At 49.2% G+C, this 17,464-nt stretch overlaps 1 protein-coding gene across 3 annotated transcripts in view; it reads left to right on the top strand.

The window, feature by feature from the left end:
* The window catches only part of PTGES3 (prostaglandin E synthase 3), a 207,892-nt gene that overhangs the window by 98,126 nt on the left and 92,302 nt on the right, over positions 1-17,464 (top strand). For 2 of the 3 annotated variants that reach the window (XM_078689016.1, XM_078689017.1), the window contains exon 5: positions 13,356-13,445. In XM_078689016.1, coding sequence (XP_078545142.1) covers positions 13,356-13,445 — 90 coding nt within the window. Of the gene's footprint in view, positions 1-13,355; positions 14,483-14,627; positions 14,906-17,464 lie in introns of those variants that run through there. The other variant, XR_013610962.1, reaches the window with a different exon arrangement.

Raw genomic sequence — 17,464 nt, 5'->3', positions numbered from 1 at the left:
CTCTCGTCTGCTGCTTCCTTTAGTGCCTGGTTTGGAGGAACCGGCTATGGAACAGTTTCGGGTGCCTGCCACAGTGAAGTCCTGAGGGTGGATCCTCCTCTGGATTCGGTCATCGTGGTGGCGGCAAAGAAGTAACACTTGACAGCCCCACCTTCCACCGTACCACAGGACAAAGAAAGCCGCAGACTGGATTCTGCAGGGAGAAAAGTCTGCAGCACTGCAGCCACTTCAATGAAGGCAGCAAGCTCGACTTCTCTCTTGGGCCGATATGACCTCTCCTTGTGGGAGTCTCTCCAACAGTTAGTTGAACTCCTTCCCCAGAGATAAGCGTGAAGACTTCCAGGAGGTCCTCAATGAGGGGATGATGGTTTCTAACCAGATGATCAGTGCGGCTGCGGACACCTCCCTCGTGGCAGCCCATGAGTATTGTCATGGTGTGACTCTGTGGCGTCACTCGTGGTTGTGGCTTACCTCCCTGAAGCCGGAGGCCCAGCAAAGAATTGCTAACCTGCCCTTTTTGGGTGCCACTCTCTTCGGTGCCCATTCGGACGAGGAACTGGCTAGCATGAAGGCAGAAATCGAGACACTCTAGGCTGTTTGCTTGGAGAAGCCTAAAGAACAGCGCAAGACTTTCCGTCCCTACCAACACCGCTATTCTTCACAGCGTTTCCAACGCGGGCAGGGTCGTCAGGCTGGACAGCAGCAGCAGCAACAGCAGTTTCAGCGGCAACCCTTTCAGAGGCTTCAAAGGGGCAGAGGCAACCAACAGTCTACATCGGGGAATAAGGGCCGGGCTGGGTCTAAGCCCTGAGGGATTACTTCCCTCTCGTCTGTTACCCACTTCGGTGGGGGGAAGCATTCAGAACTACCTGGCAGAGTGGAGAAAAATAACTCTGGACAAGTGGGTGCTGAATATTGTTTGCAATGGATACAGTCTACGTTTCGTCAGCCCTCCTCCAGATATTCCACCAGTGCGTTCACAAAACCTGTTGCGCGAACTTCACGTGGAGGCCGATACCCTGTTAAGGAAAAGGGTGATAGAACTGGTGGTTCCTCCTCAAAGAGGAAAAGGACTGTACTCCAGGTTCTTGTGCACAAAAAAGACAAAAAATGAGATCAGGCCCATTCTGGATTTGCGACAAGCTAACAAATGGATTAGCAGAGAAAAGTTTCTCATGCTGTCCCTCCACCAGATTTATCCTCTTTGCATTAAGAGGACTGGCTATGCGTCATAGATCTGCAGGACCCGTACTTCCATGTACCCATTGGAAGGAAACATCGGAAATTCCTGCGGTTCCTGGTCGGCACGAATCATTACCAGTACACAGTACTGCCGTTCGGACTGAAGTCTGCGCCAAGGACTTTTTCGAAGTGCATGGCGGTAGTTGCGGCACACCTGAGGAAGAACAAGGTGTTCGCCTAGCCATATTCAAACACGGAGGAGGGGAGAGGGTCAAATCAGTTTATACTCTGGTGGAGTAGTGTGGCTCACTGGTTAGAGGCGGCAGGCCTGAGAGCAGAAGTCAGCCTGGGACCAGGGTTCAATTCCCGACGCGGCAGGGTCGTGGACCTTGGTCAGCGGACTTGATAATTCTCGCTTCGGTGCTTACTCTAATCAGGGGTTCCACTCGGCAACTCTGGGCATTAGCTTGCCTAATCTCCACAACGGCCCCACCAATTCCGGGGATGCCTGGCTCCACCTTGGGGACTCCCAGCAAGGGACCATCCCACAGGGAAAGCCAGGACGGGTTCCCCAGAGTTATACAGCGCCGGGACGCCCCGTTGCTGGGGCAGCTGTGCGCTTTACAAGTATACTACATTTAAATTTTTTACATTTACTCTACCACCCCAGACCCCCAAGAACCTCAAGTGAACGCACATGAGGGGTGTATAGAGTGGGTAACATATCACTCTGTTGGAAAAAACTGCCCTCACTCACATACCAAGGTATGTGACATGCTTCATCATCGGCCTGCTTGCAATACGCCCTGGTGTATCCCCACACAGGGCGGAGCATGAGGGAGGGGGAAAAAATAATAAATTTCTCATAACACAACATATAGTCAGGACAAGTGGACCAAGACCACACGTAACACATAGATTGGTGAAAGTCGTGCAAACACCAAGTGATCACAACCGAGAAGTGCGACAAAGTGCAGTATAAGGAGTGATTAAAACTGATTAAAGGTGTCAACAAGAACACAACCTTTATTAAACTTTTCTTGACACCCCTACCAGGATTAAAGAATGAAAGGATGGGAAAGCCTCAGAGATAATTAGGAACCTCAAGGCTTCCCTCCTACCACTGCCAGAGTCAACATGTTTCAACCGCTCTGTGTGTGCGCCTGTAAGGTCACTCCGGTCTTCTTCAGGACCGTCTCATTCGGTGCCACTCTGGGTTCCTCCGTACTTAGGATAATTGTACCCCAAGAGGGAGGTAGGTCTAATCGATCCGTACCTCTCCTATATTGTGTGTGGAGATTGTCCCCTCAAATGCGGGAAATGCGGGAGAACATTCACGAGTTCATATTTATTTATTTTATTTATTTATTCAGAGTTTTATATAGCGCGAACAAGATCTTTACAGATATCAGAGCGCTTCACAGAAACAAGGGTGAGGATAGCAGGAGGGTGACGCAACATAATATTGGGTGCAGTATAAAGTTCAATATCATGTACAATATCATTGTACATATCATGTACAAACTCGAACTGGTGTCCGGTGAGAAGGATGCCAAAGAACACAATCGTTCCGAAGGCACGTCCTGGCTTAATCACCTGCAAACCGAGACACCGCCTAGCCATACCTGGACGACTGGCTAATATCAAAGCATCCACGTTCCAGGCAGCGCCGCTCCATTTCAACAGGACGGCCATTCTGTTGAACCAGTTGGGTCTCCACATCAGCATGTCAAAGTCTGTACTGACACCTGTTCAGTGTCTGCAGTACCCTGGAGCCTCTATCGATACGCTCAGGGCAAGCGTTTGTCCTTCGGAGGAGAGACGCTTATCGATCCTTCGGAAGGCTCAGGCTCTGATGTCCATTCCTTTGGCAACGGTGAGGACGGTGTCCTCTCTCCTGGGTCGATGGTCTTGTGTATCTTTCTCACTCCGCACGCCTACATATGAGGCCGCTGCAGGAATGTCTGGAGGATCAGTGGGACCAGAAACGAGGGAGCTTCACCTGTCGCAACACACTGCCCAGTCCCTGAAGTGGTGGTTTTCACCAGTCAATCTCCTCAAAGGAATTTCTTTCCACAAGGAGATACCGACTCACACCATTGTGACGGATGTGTCTCTCCATGGCTGGGGAGCGCATTCAAACCATCTCCAGATACAAGACACATGGTCCCAGACGGAGTCCACGTATCACATCAATTTTCTGGAACTCAGAGCTGTTCATCTAGCTCTGAAGGCCTTCCACCCGTCTTTTCGGACCAGTTCCCTGCTTCTACAGACGGACAACACGACAACAATGTATTAGCTCAACAAGCAAGGGGGTTCGAGGTCGCGCACGCTGTCTCAGGAAGCATAAGCGATTTGGTTATGGCTGTTGGCCAGGGGACTGACGATAATGGCGAACCATCTGCCAGGTGTGCAGAATGCTCAAGCAGACTAGCTCAACAGGCTTGTTCAGAAAAAACACGAATGGGTCTTAAACGACGGGGTGTTGAGACCTCTTCGCAAGGTGGGGCACTCCAGACATCGACCTGTTTGCCACCGCATAAAACAGCAAATGCCGAGACTTCGCCTCCAGGTTTTACCAACCAGGGACGCTGAGAAATGCACTGTGGATCAACTGGTCGAAAAGCTTTCTCTACACTTTTCCGCCCATTCCCCTGATCCCAGCAGTGTTGATAATAATAATAATAATCCACATTTGTAAAGCGCACAATCACCCGTAAGGGTCTCTAGGCGCTGGGGGCCGTCGGGAAGATTAAGCAAGCTATTGCCCAGAGTCACATGGTGCTGGGCTAACCTGCCGCCGGGGATCGAACCCTGATCCCCAGATTCCAGCGTCAGTCGCCCTGGCCGCGGCGCCACACCTCTCCCACCAAACTGTCCCAGTCCCAGTCCAGGACCAGGATGATCCTCATTGCTCCGGAATGGCCTCGGCAGTGGTGGTTCACTGACCTCCTAAACCGGTCTCTCCTGCTGCATCTTCGACTTCCGTGTCGGATGGACCTTCTCACAAAGTTCGGAGGGCAGATGGTGCATCCCAACCTCTCGTTGTTGAGTTTGGCAGCATGGCTCCTGAGCTAGTGCAGTATGGACATTTAAACCTGCCTCAGAACTGCATGGAGATACTTGGAAGCAAAAAGACCTTCCACAAGGACTTCCTATGCATACAAATGGAAGCGATTCTGCATTAGGTGCACGTCTGGGTGCAGACCCTACATCCTGCAAAGAGGATGTCTTCCTCCCATACTTACTGCATTTGGCTCAATCTGGCCTTAATTTTCAGTCCATTAAGGTTCACCTAGCAGCTTTAACTGCGTATAGGAAATGCCCTTCACAAACTTCCTTTTTCCAAATCCCATTCATCAAAGATTTTCTGGAAGGTTTGAAGGTGTCTACTCCCATCAGTCGTCCTTTGCCTCCGTCAGAGCTGAATGTAGTGCTGTCTAGACTAATGAAGGAGCCTGTTGGGCCTATTCATAAGGCTTCTCTACAGCATCTATCCTGGAAGGCCGCTTTCCTTATGGCTATAACATCGGCTCGCAGGGTGAGTGAGAATCAGGCTCTATGCTGCCAAGAGCCCTGTACTGTATTTCATGCATCTAAAGTAGTGATGAGAACTCACCCAAAATTCCTTCCTAAGGTGGTGTCAGATTTCCAAGTGAATCAAATGATCACTTTGCCTACGTTTTTCAGAATCCTTCCTCTCCAGCGGAGAGGTCCCTTCATTCCCTTGATGTGAAAGGGTGTTGAAATTTTACTTAGATAAGACAAAGCAGATTCGTAGATCGGATAAATTATTTGTTAATTATGGATCAGTCAGGATGGGGCTTGCTACCTCTAAACAGTCCATCTCTAGATGGATTGTGTCCTGTATGCAACTGTTACCAGAAAGCTAACAAGACTCTAGGGGGTAAGCCTAAGGCTCACTCAACCAGAGGCAAAGCTGCTACAGCGGCTTTGCTGCGTAATGTTTCCATTGCAGACATCTGTAGGGCTGCCACTTGGAAGTCCGTCCATACCTTTGCTAACCATTACAGCCTGGACTCTGATGCCAGGGTAGATGCTCAGGTTGGGCAGGCTTCGCTGAGAAATTTGATTGCACAGTAGTGGTTCTTCTTTGTTTCTTCCGCCGCTGGGTATGGTTGTTTGGGATGGGCTTGCCATTCTATTCACATGATTGACTATACACAGAGATCCCCTACTACAGAAGGAGTAGTTTCTTACCTCCAACTCCAGTTCTGTAGTAGGGGTATCTCTGTTATAGTCCGTAATAAGCAACCCACCCTCCTCCCCGGTGGATGAAACAATAATATCCTGAATGCTACACCTTCAAAAAGAACTGAAAGAAACTTGCCTTAGGCTGTGCATCGTGGGATACCGAGGGTCTCTGGAGGGTTCCTTAAAGGCACGGTACCCATTTACAGACCCATAATGGCAGCCTATGGGGCTTGTCTGTCCAACCCTTCCTCTCTATCATGACAAAGGATTTTTGTGAAGGGGAGTTTCTCTAGGTGTGAAACTTACCAAAATGCTACATTTGGATATTTCTGGCTATCCTTTTCACTTCAGAATGAAGTGCTGGTCAGTGTAGCCTTAACTTCAGGCTGAATTATTTTTCTTTCATTTTCTCTTAAGTGTCTATGCAGGACTGCAGAAGAGGACAACTTAAGAGACTATTTTGATTGCTCTGGGGTCAATGCACTTGGGTGGGGCTATTCACATGATTATGACTTTAACAGAGATACCCCTACTACAGAATTGGAGTTTTGCAGCGTGAATCTTTCTAGATTCACTGTGCTGTGCATTATTCCGCGGTCTTGTGGTTGGGTCCGGATTCGTAGTCTTTTCTTTGTTGTTTTTTTTTTTTTTTTGTAGCCCAGGTGGGCGTCGGCGTCACACCTCCTTGGGTGCATTTCCGGTGACGTCGGCATGCTTCCTGCGGAAGCTCCCACTCTTGGGCGCCATCTTCAGATTCTTTTTTTCCGCGGTCGGGTCTGGATCGTTCCCGTTTGGGCTCCAGACATTTTTGGAGAAAGAAAAAAGGAAAATACAGAAATCACAAAGGAAAGTCATCTGAAGACTCCAGGGGACTTCATCGACGAGGAGTCAGCAAAGGAAAAGGCGAATTCCTCGAGATCCTCGACGACCGTCGACGAACACGCGACCAGGGACGCCTGAACGCTCGATGATGGACAACACGCCGTTCAAGTTCTGCCGTAACTGCCACCACAAGTACGCGCAGAAGGACCAGCACCCGGTATGCAACCTTTGTCTACCGGTGAATCACGAAAGCGAGGACTGCAACGCCTGCTCCGCCTTCACCCCGAAGACCCTTCGTGTGAGAGAGACAGAGGGTAGCGCACGCCACCCTGCAGGGGAAGGCCCCGACTCCGTCCCTCCACGATCTGGGGATGTCTTCCGAGGAAGAGGACAACGCTGCCGCCGAAGACAGCTACACGGTCGTAGAGACAGATTACACGAAGACTTCTGATAAGGTAGGAGACTCTCCGGCCCACAAGAACCCGAGAGACTCTGAGTCTCAAAAACGAGGGCAAGGCCTCGAAAGCGCAGACGCCGAAGCACCAGGCGTCCGCGAGTACTCACAGGCCCAGCGGATCCTCTGAGGAGTCCCCGGCGCCGAGGGCTGTTGAACAGCAGAAGTCGTAGAAAATCGTCCCCGAAAAGGATCGATCGACGCCGAGGGACAAGGACCCTAAACTGCCGACGCCGACCAGAGACCCAAAATCCGGCTCGACGTCAAACTTCGGCACCGAAAGGCATGGCGCCGAGCCAATCGCCGAAAAGAGCGGCCGAACCATCCGACGTGGAACACGCGGCCGAGATGGATAAAAAGAGAAGGCGCCTAGAAGCCGAAATGGAAAACATCGTGCAGCGGAAGAAAGAATTTGACGCAAAGATGAAAGCTTTCGCGATCCCTCACAAGACCAAGCCACCGGTGGTGGAGGTGGTCGAGGAGGAAGACGAGGTCGCCGAAGAACAAGAGCCGGACGTCGAGGTGGTCGACTACCAGGAATAGTACGAGAATCCCTACGATACTTACAACTATGGGGAGGAAGTGGACAGCAGGACGGACGCAGAGTCGGCCCCCTCTGACCTACAGGAGGTGGATTACCTGGATGTCGAGACCGACAGCCCGGGGAGGCGGTCGACACGTATCCCTCGAGGCCCTCGCCGCCGGACGACATCGGGGCCTACAACTCGGTGATAAGGTCTGCCGCAGCGGCATTCAAGCCCAAGCTCGACGAAGAGAAGCAGAAAGCAGACTTCCTTCTAGAGACATTGCTCCCAACACAAACAAAGCCAGTACCTGCCAATGCTAGACAGCGTCTTGGCCCAGGGGAAGGAAGCATTCAGGGAGCCCGCAACATGCAAGGCAGTAACTCCCAGAACAGAGAAAAAATACAAACATTCCTCAAAAGACCCACCCTACATTCAGGGGATGGTCTCCGCAGACTCCATTATCACGGCCACAGCAAGGAAGAGGGCTAACGTACCCACTACCTCTGGACCACCACCGGATAAGGAGAGCAAAAGGATGGATCTGGTGGGCAGAAGGATCGAACGGAATGCCGCGACCCACTGGCGCATGGCTAACTCCAACGCCCTGATAAACAGGCACATGTACCAGATCATGGAGGAGCTGGGGCAGTTGGTGAAAGACCTGCCCCAGGAGGCCAGACAGAAGGCCGAAAATCTGGTTGAAGAAGGGAAGAACGCGGCAAATTGTTGCCTTAAGACCGCCCTGGATGGAGCAGACACCTCCAGCAGGCTCATGATGATGGGTGTCACTGAAAGAAGACACGCCTGGCTAAGGATCTCAGGTTTCAAACCAGAGGTGCAACACAGCATTCTGAACACACCGTTCAACGGCGACACGCTTTTCGGAACAACAGTTTATGAGAAGCTCAGCCAACTGAAGAAAGATAACGAAACAGCAAGGTCCATGGGAGCATTGCAGTTCAGAGGCAGCAAGAGGGGCACACCGTCACGGAGGCCTGGCGGGAGAAGTGGAAACCAGCCAGGTACATCACACCAGGCTTTCCAACAAACGCACCAGACAGATTCGCAGGCCCAGCAGGTTCAGCAGAAGCAGTCCTGGCGATACCACCAAAGAGGCCAGTCCTTTCGAGGGAGAGGAAATGGACGTGGCCAGAATAGAAGAGGGGGACAGCAGCCCGCTTCTAAGTGACTTAAAAAAACTCTGTGTGCCCACCCACAGAAAAGATCCCAGGGGGCAGCACGTACAGAGGGATCAAGACAAGCTAGACATCTACGACCACATAACACCAGTGGGAGGAAGGTTAGGATTTTACCTCCAGGAGTGGAGAAAAATAACATCAGACAAATGGATCCTCAACATCATCCAATTCTGTTACTGCATAGAGTTGGAGGGGAGGCCAATAAGCAGAAAACCAAAGAGAAAACAACTAGCAAGCAAACAGCTAGAGTGTCTTCAGGAAGAGGCAAAGGAACTCCTGCGGAAGCAGGCCCTTCAAGGAAAGAAACACAGGAATATACTCAACGTACTTCCTGGTGCCAAAGGTAGACGAGACAATGAGACCCATTCTGGACCTAAGGTTCCTGAACAAATTCATAAGAACGCAAAAATTCAAAATGACCTCCCTGCAAGAGGTGCTCCCGCAATTGCAGATCGGGGACTTCATGGTCACAATAGACCTCAAAGACGCCTACCTGCACATCCCAATGAACAGAAAGCATATGCTCAGGTTCACCATCGGAGAAAGCCACTACCAGTTCACGACACTAGCCTTCGGGCTAAAGTCTGCACCAAGGGTATTCACAAAGTGCCTCGCAGCAGTCGCAGCGCACCTACGAAGGCAAGGAATACACGTATACCATTACCTGGACGACTGGCTGGTGAAAGCAAATTCATACCAGAAATGCAAGCAGCACGCACATACAGTGACGAGCACGTTCATAAGCCTGGGGTTCTCCATCCATTGGAAGAAATCATCAATGGAGCCGTAACCAGTGAAGATCTTCCTGGGAGCACAGATCAACCCCTTACAGGGCAAGGTGTTCCCCAGCGAAAAGAGGGCGTGGGCGCTGGTGAAGGAAACTCGCCTCTACCGGAAGAGACAAGCTCGGACAGTGAGGACTGCGAGCAAGGTCATGGGGATGATGGCATCATGCATCCACCTGGTACCCAATGTACGTCTCCACATGAGACCCATTCAAGAATGGCTACAGGAGCAATGGTCACAAGCTACAGGCAGTTGGGAGGATCTAGTGGTTGTAACACACGCAGTGCAGAAGGAGATGACATGGTGGACCATGGAGAACATAAGGGGAAAGCCTCTTCACACCCCCAACGCCAACAGTGACCATCACCACAGACGCATCCCTGAAGGGATGGGGCGCTCACATGGAGGAGCTCAAGGTGAGGGGACTGTGGACGCCAACAGATGCGACAAGGCACATCAATTACCTAGAGTTGAAGACAATTTTCCTTGCACTGAAAGCTTTCCAAACAAGACTGTACAAACACAAGGTGCTGCTACAGACAGACAACACCACCGCGATGTTCTACATCAACAAGCAGGGGGGCACACAGTCAGCCCCGCTCTCAACGCTGACGCAGGAGATATGGAGATGGGCCATCCCTCTCAAAATAGACCTGCTAGCCATACACCTACCAGGGAAGGACAACATACAGGCAGATTGGCTCAGCAGACAGACATCGGCATCCCACGAGTGGGAGCTCAATGCTCAGGAGACAAAGTGGCTGTTCGACAGATGGGGAACACTATCAGTGGACCTGTTTGCCACACGCCGGAATGCAAAATGCCAAAACTTCGCATCCAGACAGCCCGAGGAGGGGTCACTGGGGAATGCCCTCTGGATAGATTGGTCCGGGACATTAGCTTACGCCTTTCCCCCGATACCACTGATGCACAGAGTGCTGAGCAAGTGCAGAGCGAGCAACATGACCCTGATACTGGTCGCGCCACAGTGGGCCAGGCAGACATGGTACTCGCAGATCAACAAAAAGACAGGGTGAATTTGCTACTATGATCAGCACATCAATATTGCATTTTTCCCATAGTATTGATTTGTCCAGTAACACAAAAATTCTCAATTTGGGAGTGCCCAACTGATAGGATGCTTATTCACCCTTAAGCAATTTCCGTCACGATAATCTACCCACAGAAGGTGTAGTAGAATTTCATGAACCATAGATAGAGATAATTACACCAGTGCACATCCCTACTAGTTACTCTTATCCAATTGAGTTTCAATTCAATCACTTCAATGGTTCAATTTTCTTCAAATCCACACAAGTACAAAGTCCATTAGTTCTTAAAGTTCTTATTTATTGATTACTTTCTTGCCACATCGTCACAGCCGACGCGCGTTTCGCCCTCTGCGGGCTTTTTCAAGGCAAAGCAAAATAGTATGGTGAGTGGCGTGTTTTCATATAAATCAATAAAAGACGTAAAATCCTTAATCATTGGTCCTTAAAGCCTTAAATAGTGAATGTGAAAATTGTTCCATAAGTTTCTTGTATATCTAAATCCATTTGTCACTCGGTGGTATATAATTCAATAGAGGATTGAGGGAGCCATGATAAGTTCCATAGCGAAACCGGTCACGTCTCAGCAAGGCGTCTCTCTTCCGCGTTAGTCTTGCAGGACTAACGCGGAAGAGAGACGCCTTGCTGAGAACAACTTTCACATTCACTATTTAAGGGCGAAACGCGCGTTGGCTGTGACGATGTGGCAAGAAAGTAATCAATAAATAAGAACTTTAAGAACTAATGGACTTTGTACTTGTGTGGATTTGAAGAAAATTGAACCATTGAAGTAATTGAATTGAAACTCAATTGGATAAGAGTAACTAGTAGGGATGTGCACTGGTGTAATTATCTCTATCTATGGTACTCGCAGATCATGGAGATGACAGTGTGCACCCCACAGATTCGGCAGGAGGAAAGACCTACTCTCCATGCAGAACGGAGAGGTGCTACACCCAGAGCCAGAGAGCCTGAGCCTAGTAGCGTGGCTCCTGAGGACATAGTTTGCACATTTGAGATTACCAGAAAGCACCCTGAGGGTCCTTCGGGAGGCACGAAGGCCCAGCACTCGGAAGTGCTACGTTGCGAAATGGAAAAGATTCACAATGTGGTGCAGGAAAGAAAGACTTCACAATAAAATGAAGGACTCCACAGTGCTAAAGTACCTGACACACTTGCTGGAAAAGAACCTTAGCTCATCCTCGTTAAGAGTTCACTTGGCAGCGATAGTCGCCTACACAAGGGGAGAAACGTGCAGGAGTTTCTTCACATCACAGGTGGTGAAAAGATTCCTAGAAGGGGCGAAAAGGATCGCACCACCCAAGCGGGTGCCGCCACCTGCATGGAACTTAAACATAGTCCTAATGGAACTCATGAAGGAACCTTTTAAACCACTTCACAAGGCCTCCCTAAAGATGCGAACTATGAAAACAGCTTTCCTGGTTGCAATAACATCCTTACGAAGAGTAAGCGAACTTCAGGCGCTAACGCTACAAGAACCCTACATACAAATACACAATGATAGGGTTGTGATGAGGACTGACCCACACTTCATGCCGAAGGTGGTATCCAAATTCCACATGAACCAGTCTATACAGATACCGAGTTTTTTCCAAAAACAAACTACTAGCGAAGAGCGGGCTCTGCACACCCTGGACGCCAGAAGGGCAGTCATGCACTACATTGAGAGGACGAAGGGACACAGGAAATCAAAACAGTTCTTCGTGGCATTCGCCAACAGTTTCATGGGAAAGGCAGTAACCAAAAAGACTTGCACGGTGGATCGCACAGACAATTCAACTCTGCCACAAACGTGCAGGACAAGAGCTAGCAGAAGGGACACGTGCCCACTCCACTAGGAAAAAGGGTGCTACAATAGCCTTCCTGGCTAACACACCCATAGAGGACATATGCCTGGCGGCAACATGGGCTTCGGTGCACACGTTCACGAAGCACTACTGTGTGGATATACAGATGAACAAGGAAGCACAAGTCGGACAAAAGGTGCTCCAGCACATATTCAATAACCAACGCTCATCTTACACCCAGCCGCCACAGAGATGAGAAACCGCTACAAAATCTATGCACAGCATAGTGAATCTAGAAAGATTCACGCTGCAAAACGAATAGTTTTCTTACCTGTCGATGTAGTTTTGCAGCTTGAAGATCTTTCTGGATTCACTAGCGAACCCACCCACCTCCGCCAGAAAGATGAGGCTGGAGAGAGAAGAGGTGGTTAAAAAAGAAAGGACTTTAAGAGTACAAAGCGGTAAATTATCACCTAAATAGAACATTGCCATTACTTCGGAAACGAAAGAAACACGGAAAAAAAGAACCCGAAGATGGCGCCCAAGAGTGGGAGCTTCCGCAGGAAGCATGCCGACGTCACCGGAAATGCACCCAAGGAGGTGTGACGCCGACGCCCACCTGGGCTAAAAAAAAAAAAGAAAGAAAAGACTACGAATCCGGACCCAACCACAAGACAGCGGAATAATGCACAGCATAGTGAATCCAGAAAAAAAACTACACCGACAGGTAAGAAAACTATTTGTTACAGGTAAGAAACTACTCCTTTCAGGCAGTCTGTTCTGCTTCCTGTCTTTGTCTGTGCCTCCTTACTGCCCACGGTGCTTCTAATGTCATCCATTTTAAGTCCAAGTTCTCTGTTGTCTCTGATAGATGGCTAGATCACCCCATGTGGTTTTCAGAGTTGTAAATGCTAAGGCAGTCTCTTCAAAGTAAGTTCCATTTTCCCCAACATTCCTCAAACGTAACTGGTACTGTCAGATCTCTCTCCTCCCCCCCCCCCCCCCCCCCCCCCCCCACCCCCCATCCCCCCCAACACAAAAGGAACTAGTGGAGCCATAGGGTTGATGCCTCCTTGGAAGCACCCACTGGTTACCACTGAAACAGCTTTCCTTTCTCTTCGGAAAGCAGTTGGGGGAGGGGGGGTAGAGTAACTGTATACATGGGCACTGTGTTTTTTTGTTTTTTTTAATCAAGAATACTAGCGTAGTCGTACATTCTTCTCACCCACAGCTTTACCATAAGACCTCTGAAACAATTGCATAGTTTTGCTCTCCCCTCAAGCTAAGTAACATGTTTTGTGTTTATGCAGCTGAACTGGCTAAGTGTGGATTTCAACAATTGGAAAGACTGGGAGGACGATTCAGAGGAAGACCTGTCTAATTTTGATCGATTTTCAGAGGTAAACTATTGAAACCCTGATTGGTGGTTTATCATGCTGCTGATGTAAAAGATGTTACCAATGAATATATACTTGCAGCGAAGCTGTATTTTCCTCAAATGCTACTGGTGCTCCATACATGAATGGTAGACCAAATGTCAGTGTATGCAGTAACTTTCATCTTAGATGAGGTCATGGCTTTATGTTGGTGTACTTTTTCTTGTAAATTTAAGCTCCATTCTTGGCAGGCTGCACTAGTAGTTGATAAAGGAATGCATGGATAAAGTGAACTGTTGGCTCCTTTCCTCAGCCTTCAAGGGACCCTGTAACATAATTCATCCCAAAGAGGATGCAAAAAATTAACTTAAGTGTAAGGAATGCACCTCTAAATAGCCTATTTAGGGTGAATTTACATATACCACCACAAAAAATAGCTCTACACATGTACATTGCAGCACCCTTATCCTAAATCAGTGCTAAAAGGTTTGTTGAATGTGGGTAAACGGGCGTCTGACATATGTTACATTAGCGCAACGGAAACAAAGGCCATGTGTACCTTTAAGAATTCCAAAGTCAGTTCAATTTTAAAGGGCACAAGAGTGGAATGTAGTAACACTAGCAGCTATTACACAATTTCAACAGCTTTTTTAGTCAGTTTTGTAATTTTTCATTCCGTGTTTTTCATCACTTGAAATGTTTTCAGGCTTTTCTGACTATTCCAGTAATTTTTCTAGTCACTATGCTTTCTCACTTGAAGTACTTCTTCGTACCCCCATCAAGTCTGTGTGGTCTGCTTGCCAAGAACACATTTTTCAGTTTATCAGTAATGTGTTTATAATGTCCAAACGCCTGACCAGGATTGTGATTGTAGGGGTGAGGACACTTCTCAAGCAACAACCAATAACCCGATTTCTATGTATCTATACTTGGAATGTTTGTGTGTCAAAACTAGTACTCCAATCAAAGGAAGAGCTCCAAATGACTGTCACTCCTTCATTGATTACGATTATGTATCAGTTACCAGAAGGCAATACTAACTTCGGTTGAGACCCTGACTAGTTGAGACCCTGACTAGTTGAGACCCTGACTAGTTGAGACCCTGACTAGTTGAGACCCTGACTAGTTGAGACCCTGACTAGTTGAGACCCTGACTAGTTGAGACCCTGACTAGTTGAGACCCTGACTAGTTGAGACCCTGACTAGTTGAGACCCTGACTACTTGGGGAGCAGCTCCATACACAAAATATGAAAGTTTTGCCTTTGGAGTGCTGAGTTTCAACCCTCTGGAAAGTGTGTCAGCGCCTGAAGAGGTGTCCAAATCGGACTGTGAGTCCTATTTCATCACTGTTTGGTTCAGTGGTTTCATGAATTGCAATTGTGCCAAATACAAGACTTCACATGAGGCCACTCCAGCAATGTTTGACGGATCATTTGATCCAGAGGGGGAAGATCAGGGATGAAAAACAAACTTGACTCCCAACAGCAAGACCGTGCAGTCGGCAGCTTGGTGGTACAAGGCAAACCACCTAATGCAGGGTGTTTCATTTCAACAAGATCTTCCTACCAAGATAATTGTGACGGATGTCTTATTAATGTAGTTGGGGCACTCACTTTGGGCGTTCAACACTTGTGGACTCCAAAAGACAGTTCTTATCATATCTGTTTTTTCTAGCTCCAAGCACTCTGCCAAGATGTCAAGCATTCCAACCACCTTTGTCATCTTGGAGCACAGTGACATTGCCACCACAATACACAGCTTCAACAAGCAAGGTGGCCCCAGGCCAAGACCATTGTTGCAGAATGCTCAGAAAATCTGATCATGGTTGCTAGCTAAGGAACTCTCCATAAAGGCAGTTTGTAAGGAGGTGGCTCTATATTGTACACCAAAACTAGATACACTGTGCAGAGTTCAGGCAACTCATAATGGTTTACAGAGGCACAAGTAACAAACCCATATGCTCTCTTTTGTAGTATTGTGAGCGAGTGGTTTTGGCGTGCCAGAGTAGTGCTGAGCGTTTTGTTTTACTCAAAGGCAATAACTTAGACACGTACTACTACTACATACAGTTACTTGCAAGAGGTTTCTGGGGGTCCCGTTCAGGACTTAAGGTGGTAGGGGGACATGGTCCAAAGAACTACCAGCAGTTAGTCTTTACCTGCCCTAGAGAGTCCGGGTGCAGAGGTGCTGGCCTGGTTGGAAGCTTTACGCACACTGAGGAAGGGGGGGCTAGAATCAGGCTGCAATGGGGTACTTGGGGGACAAGTCTAGTCACTCCCAAAAGGGGCTTGGTTTGTAAGGGTCCTGGGAGCATGGAAGCACAGTCTGTTCTCAGGAACCCAGGCAGGGGCTTGCGGTGCAGAATGGTTCTGTAGTAGGGGATCTGTGTGTATAGTCAATCTGTGAATAGTCCCGCCCATGTGCGGAGATCCCCGGAGCAATCAAAATAGTCTCTTAAGTGGTCTTCTGCAGTCCTGCATAGACACTGAAGAGAAAATGAAAGACAAATAATGCAGCCTGACTCTAACAAGGCTACATTGGCCAGCACTTCATCCTGATTTGAAAAAGGATAGCCAACTAACATTATAAATTTACACAGTTTACAGAGTTTCACACATAGAGAAACTCCCGTTCACAAAAATCCTTTGTCATGATGGAGAGGAAGGGTTGGACAGACAAGCCTCATAGGCTGCCATTATGTCTGGAAAAGGGATACCGTGCCTTTAAGGAACCCTCCAGAGACCCTCTGTATCCCATGATGCACAGCCAAAGACAAGTTACTTTCAGTTCTTTTTTTCCGGCTCCTGCTAGCAACACCCTGGAGCATTAAGCCCTACCTTTATTGGTATAACCTCAATTTGTGGAGCTTTTTTGTGATATTAAGTGTTTCACTCTACGTCTGGGGCCTTTCTCTTCCTTTTGCTGTCCTTTTTGTCCTGCTAAACCACTCATTTTTGGCCTGAGTATGGTAGGAAGAAGGCCAAGTCAGACCCTCAGAGTATGTATACTCTGTCTTCCATCTACACATGTACCTGACTCCTGTAAAATTTGCCATCTTTCTCCAGGAGGACCCTGTGTGACAAGGAGAAGATCCGTCTTCAAGGCCTGGAGCAGAGAAGACATCCGGATGCAGGTGAGGCCTCTGGGCATGGAGGAACTCTTTTTATGTTCTCTGCCTGTGTATCGGCCTCTGGGGGGGCTCCTCAGTCAAGAGAAGACCCAGAAACTGCACCGGTCCCTGTCGATGGCTACGACGTCTGCGTCGAGAGGTATGACAATATGCTCCCCATCGACCCAGGGCTCTGGGTCGAAGCGCCGCGACGTTCGGCGTCGAGGGGAAGGACGTCGAGACCTCAGACAAGGTCGACGTCGGACTTCACAGACGTCGACACACCGTCGTCGTCGTGCTGAGTCCCGAAGACATTGGCGCTCGCCGTCGAGGCGACACAGCCCTTCGCCATCGAGTGGAAGGTCTGCGCTCAGGGGAAGGTCTGCGCTCAGGGGAAGGTCTGCGCTCAGGGGAAGGTCTGCGCTCAGGGGAAGGTCTGCGCTCAGGGGAAGGTCGGCGCTGAGGGGAAGGTTGACGAGGTCACGATCCCGGACGAGACACCGCTCTCACAGTGGGAACATATCTTCGACCAGATCACGACCTAGTCGTTGTAGAGGTCCGCGATCCAGGTATACAAGGGACACGGACTCTTCTAGTGACAGGAGGTACCCGCCTACATTGTCAGACTCTCCGCCTGCGAGAGTTTCGCCAGTTGATGATATTGCTACGTTTCAGGACGTGCTGTTGAGGGGAGCAGCGAAACTGGGGATAGCACGGACGGTGCCTACCCCTTCCACCTCTGTCATCTCCGAAACACTGCAATGAAGCACCTCTCTCGTCCGTTGCTGCCTTTGGTGCCTGGTTTGGAGGAACCGGCCATGGAGCTGTTCCTGACGCCTGCCTCTGTGAAGTCTGCTCCATCTTGACTTCAGAAGAAATACGGGCCCCCAGATTCGGACCCTGCATTCCTGAGAACGGATCCTGCCCCTGATT

The sequence above is a fragment of the Lissotriton helveticus genome, chromosome 1_1, assembly GCF_964261635.1.
Source record: "Lissotriton helveticus chromosome 1_1, aLisHel1.1, whole genome shotgun sequence".
NCBI classification, from domain to species: Eukaryota; Metazoa; Chordata; class Amphibia; order Caudata; family Salamandridae; genus Lissotriton; species Lissotriton helveticus.
This window is presented reverse-complemented; position numbering and strand designations above follow the sequence as displayed.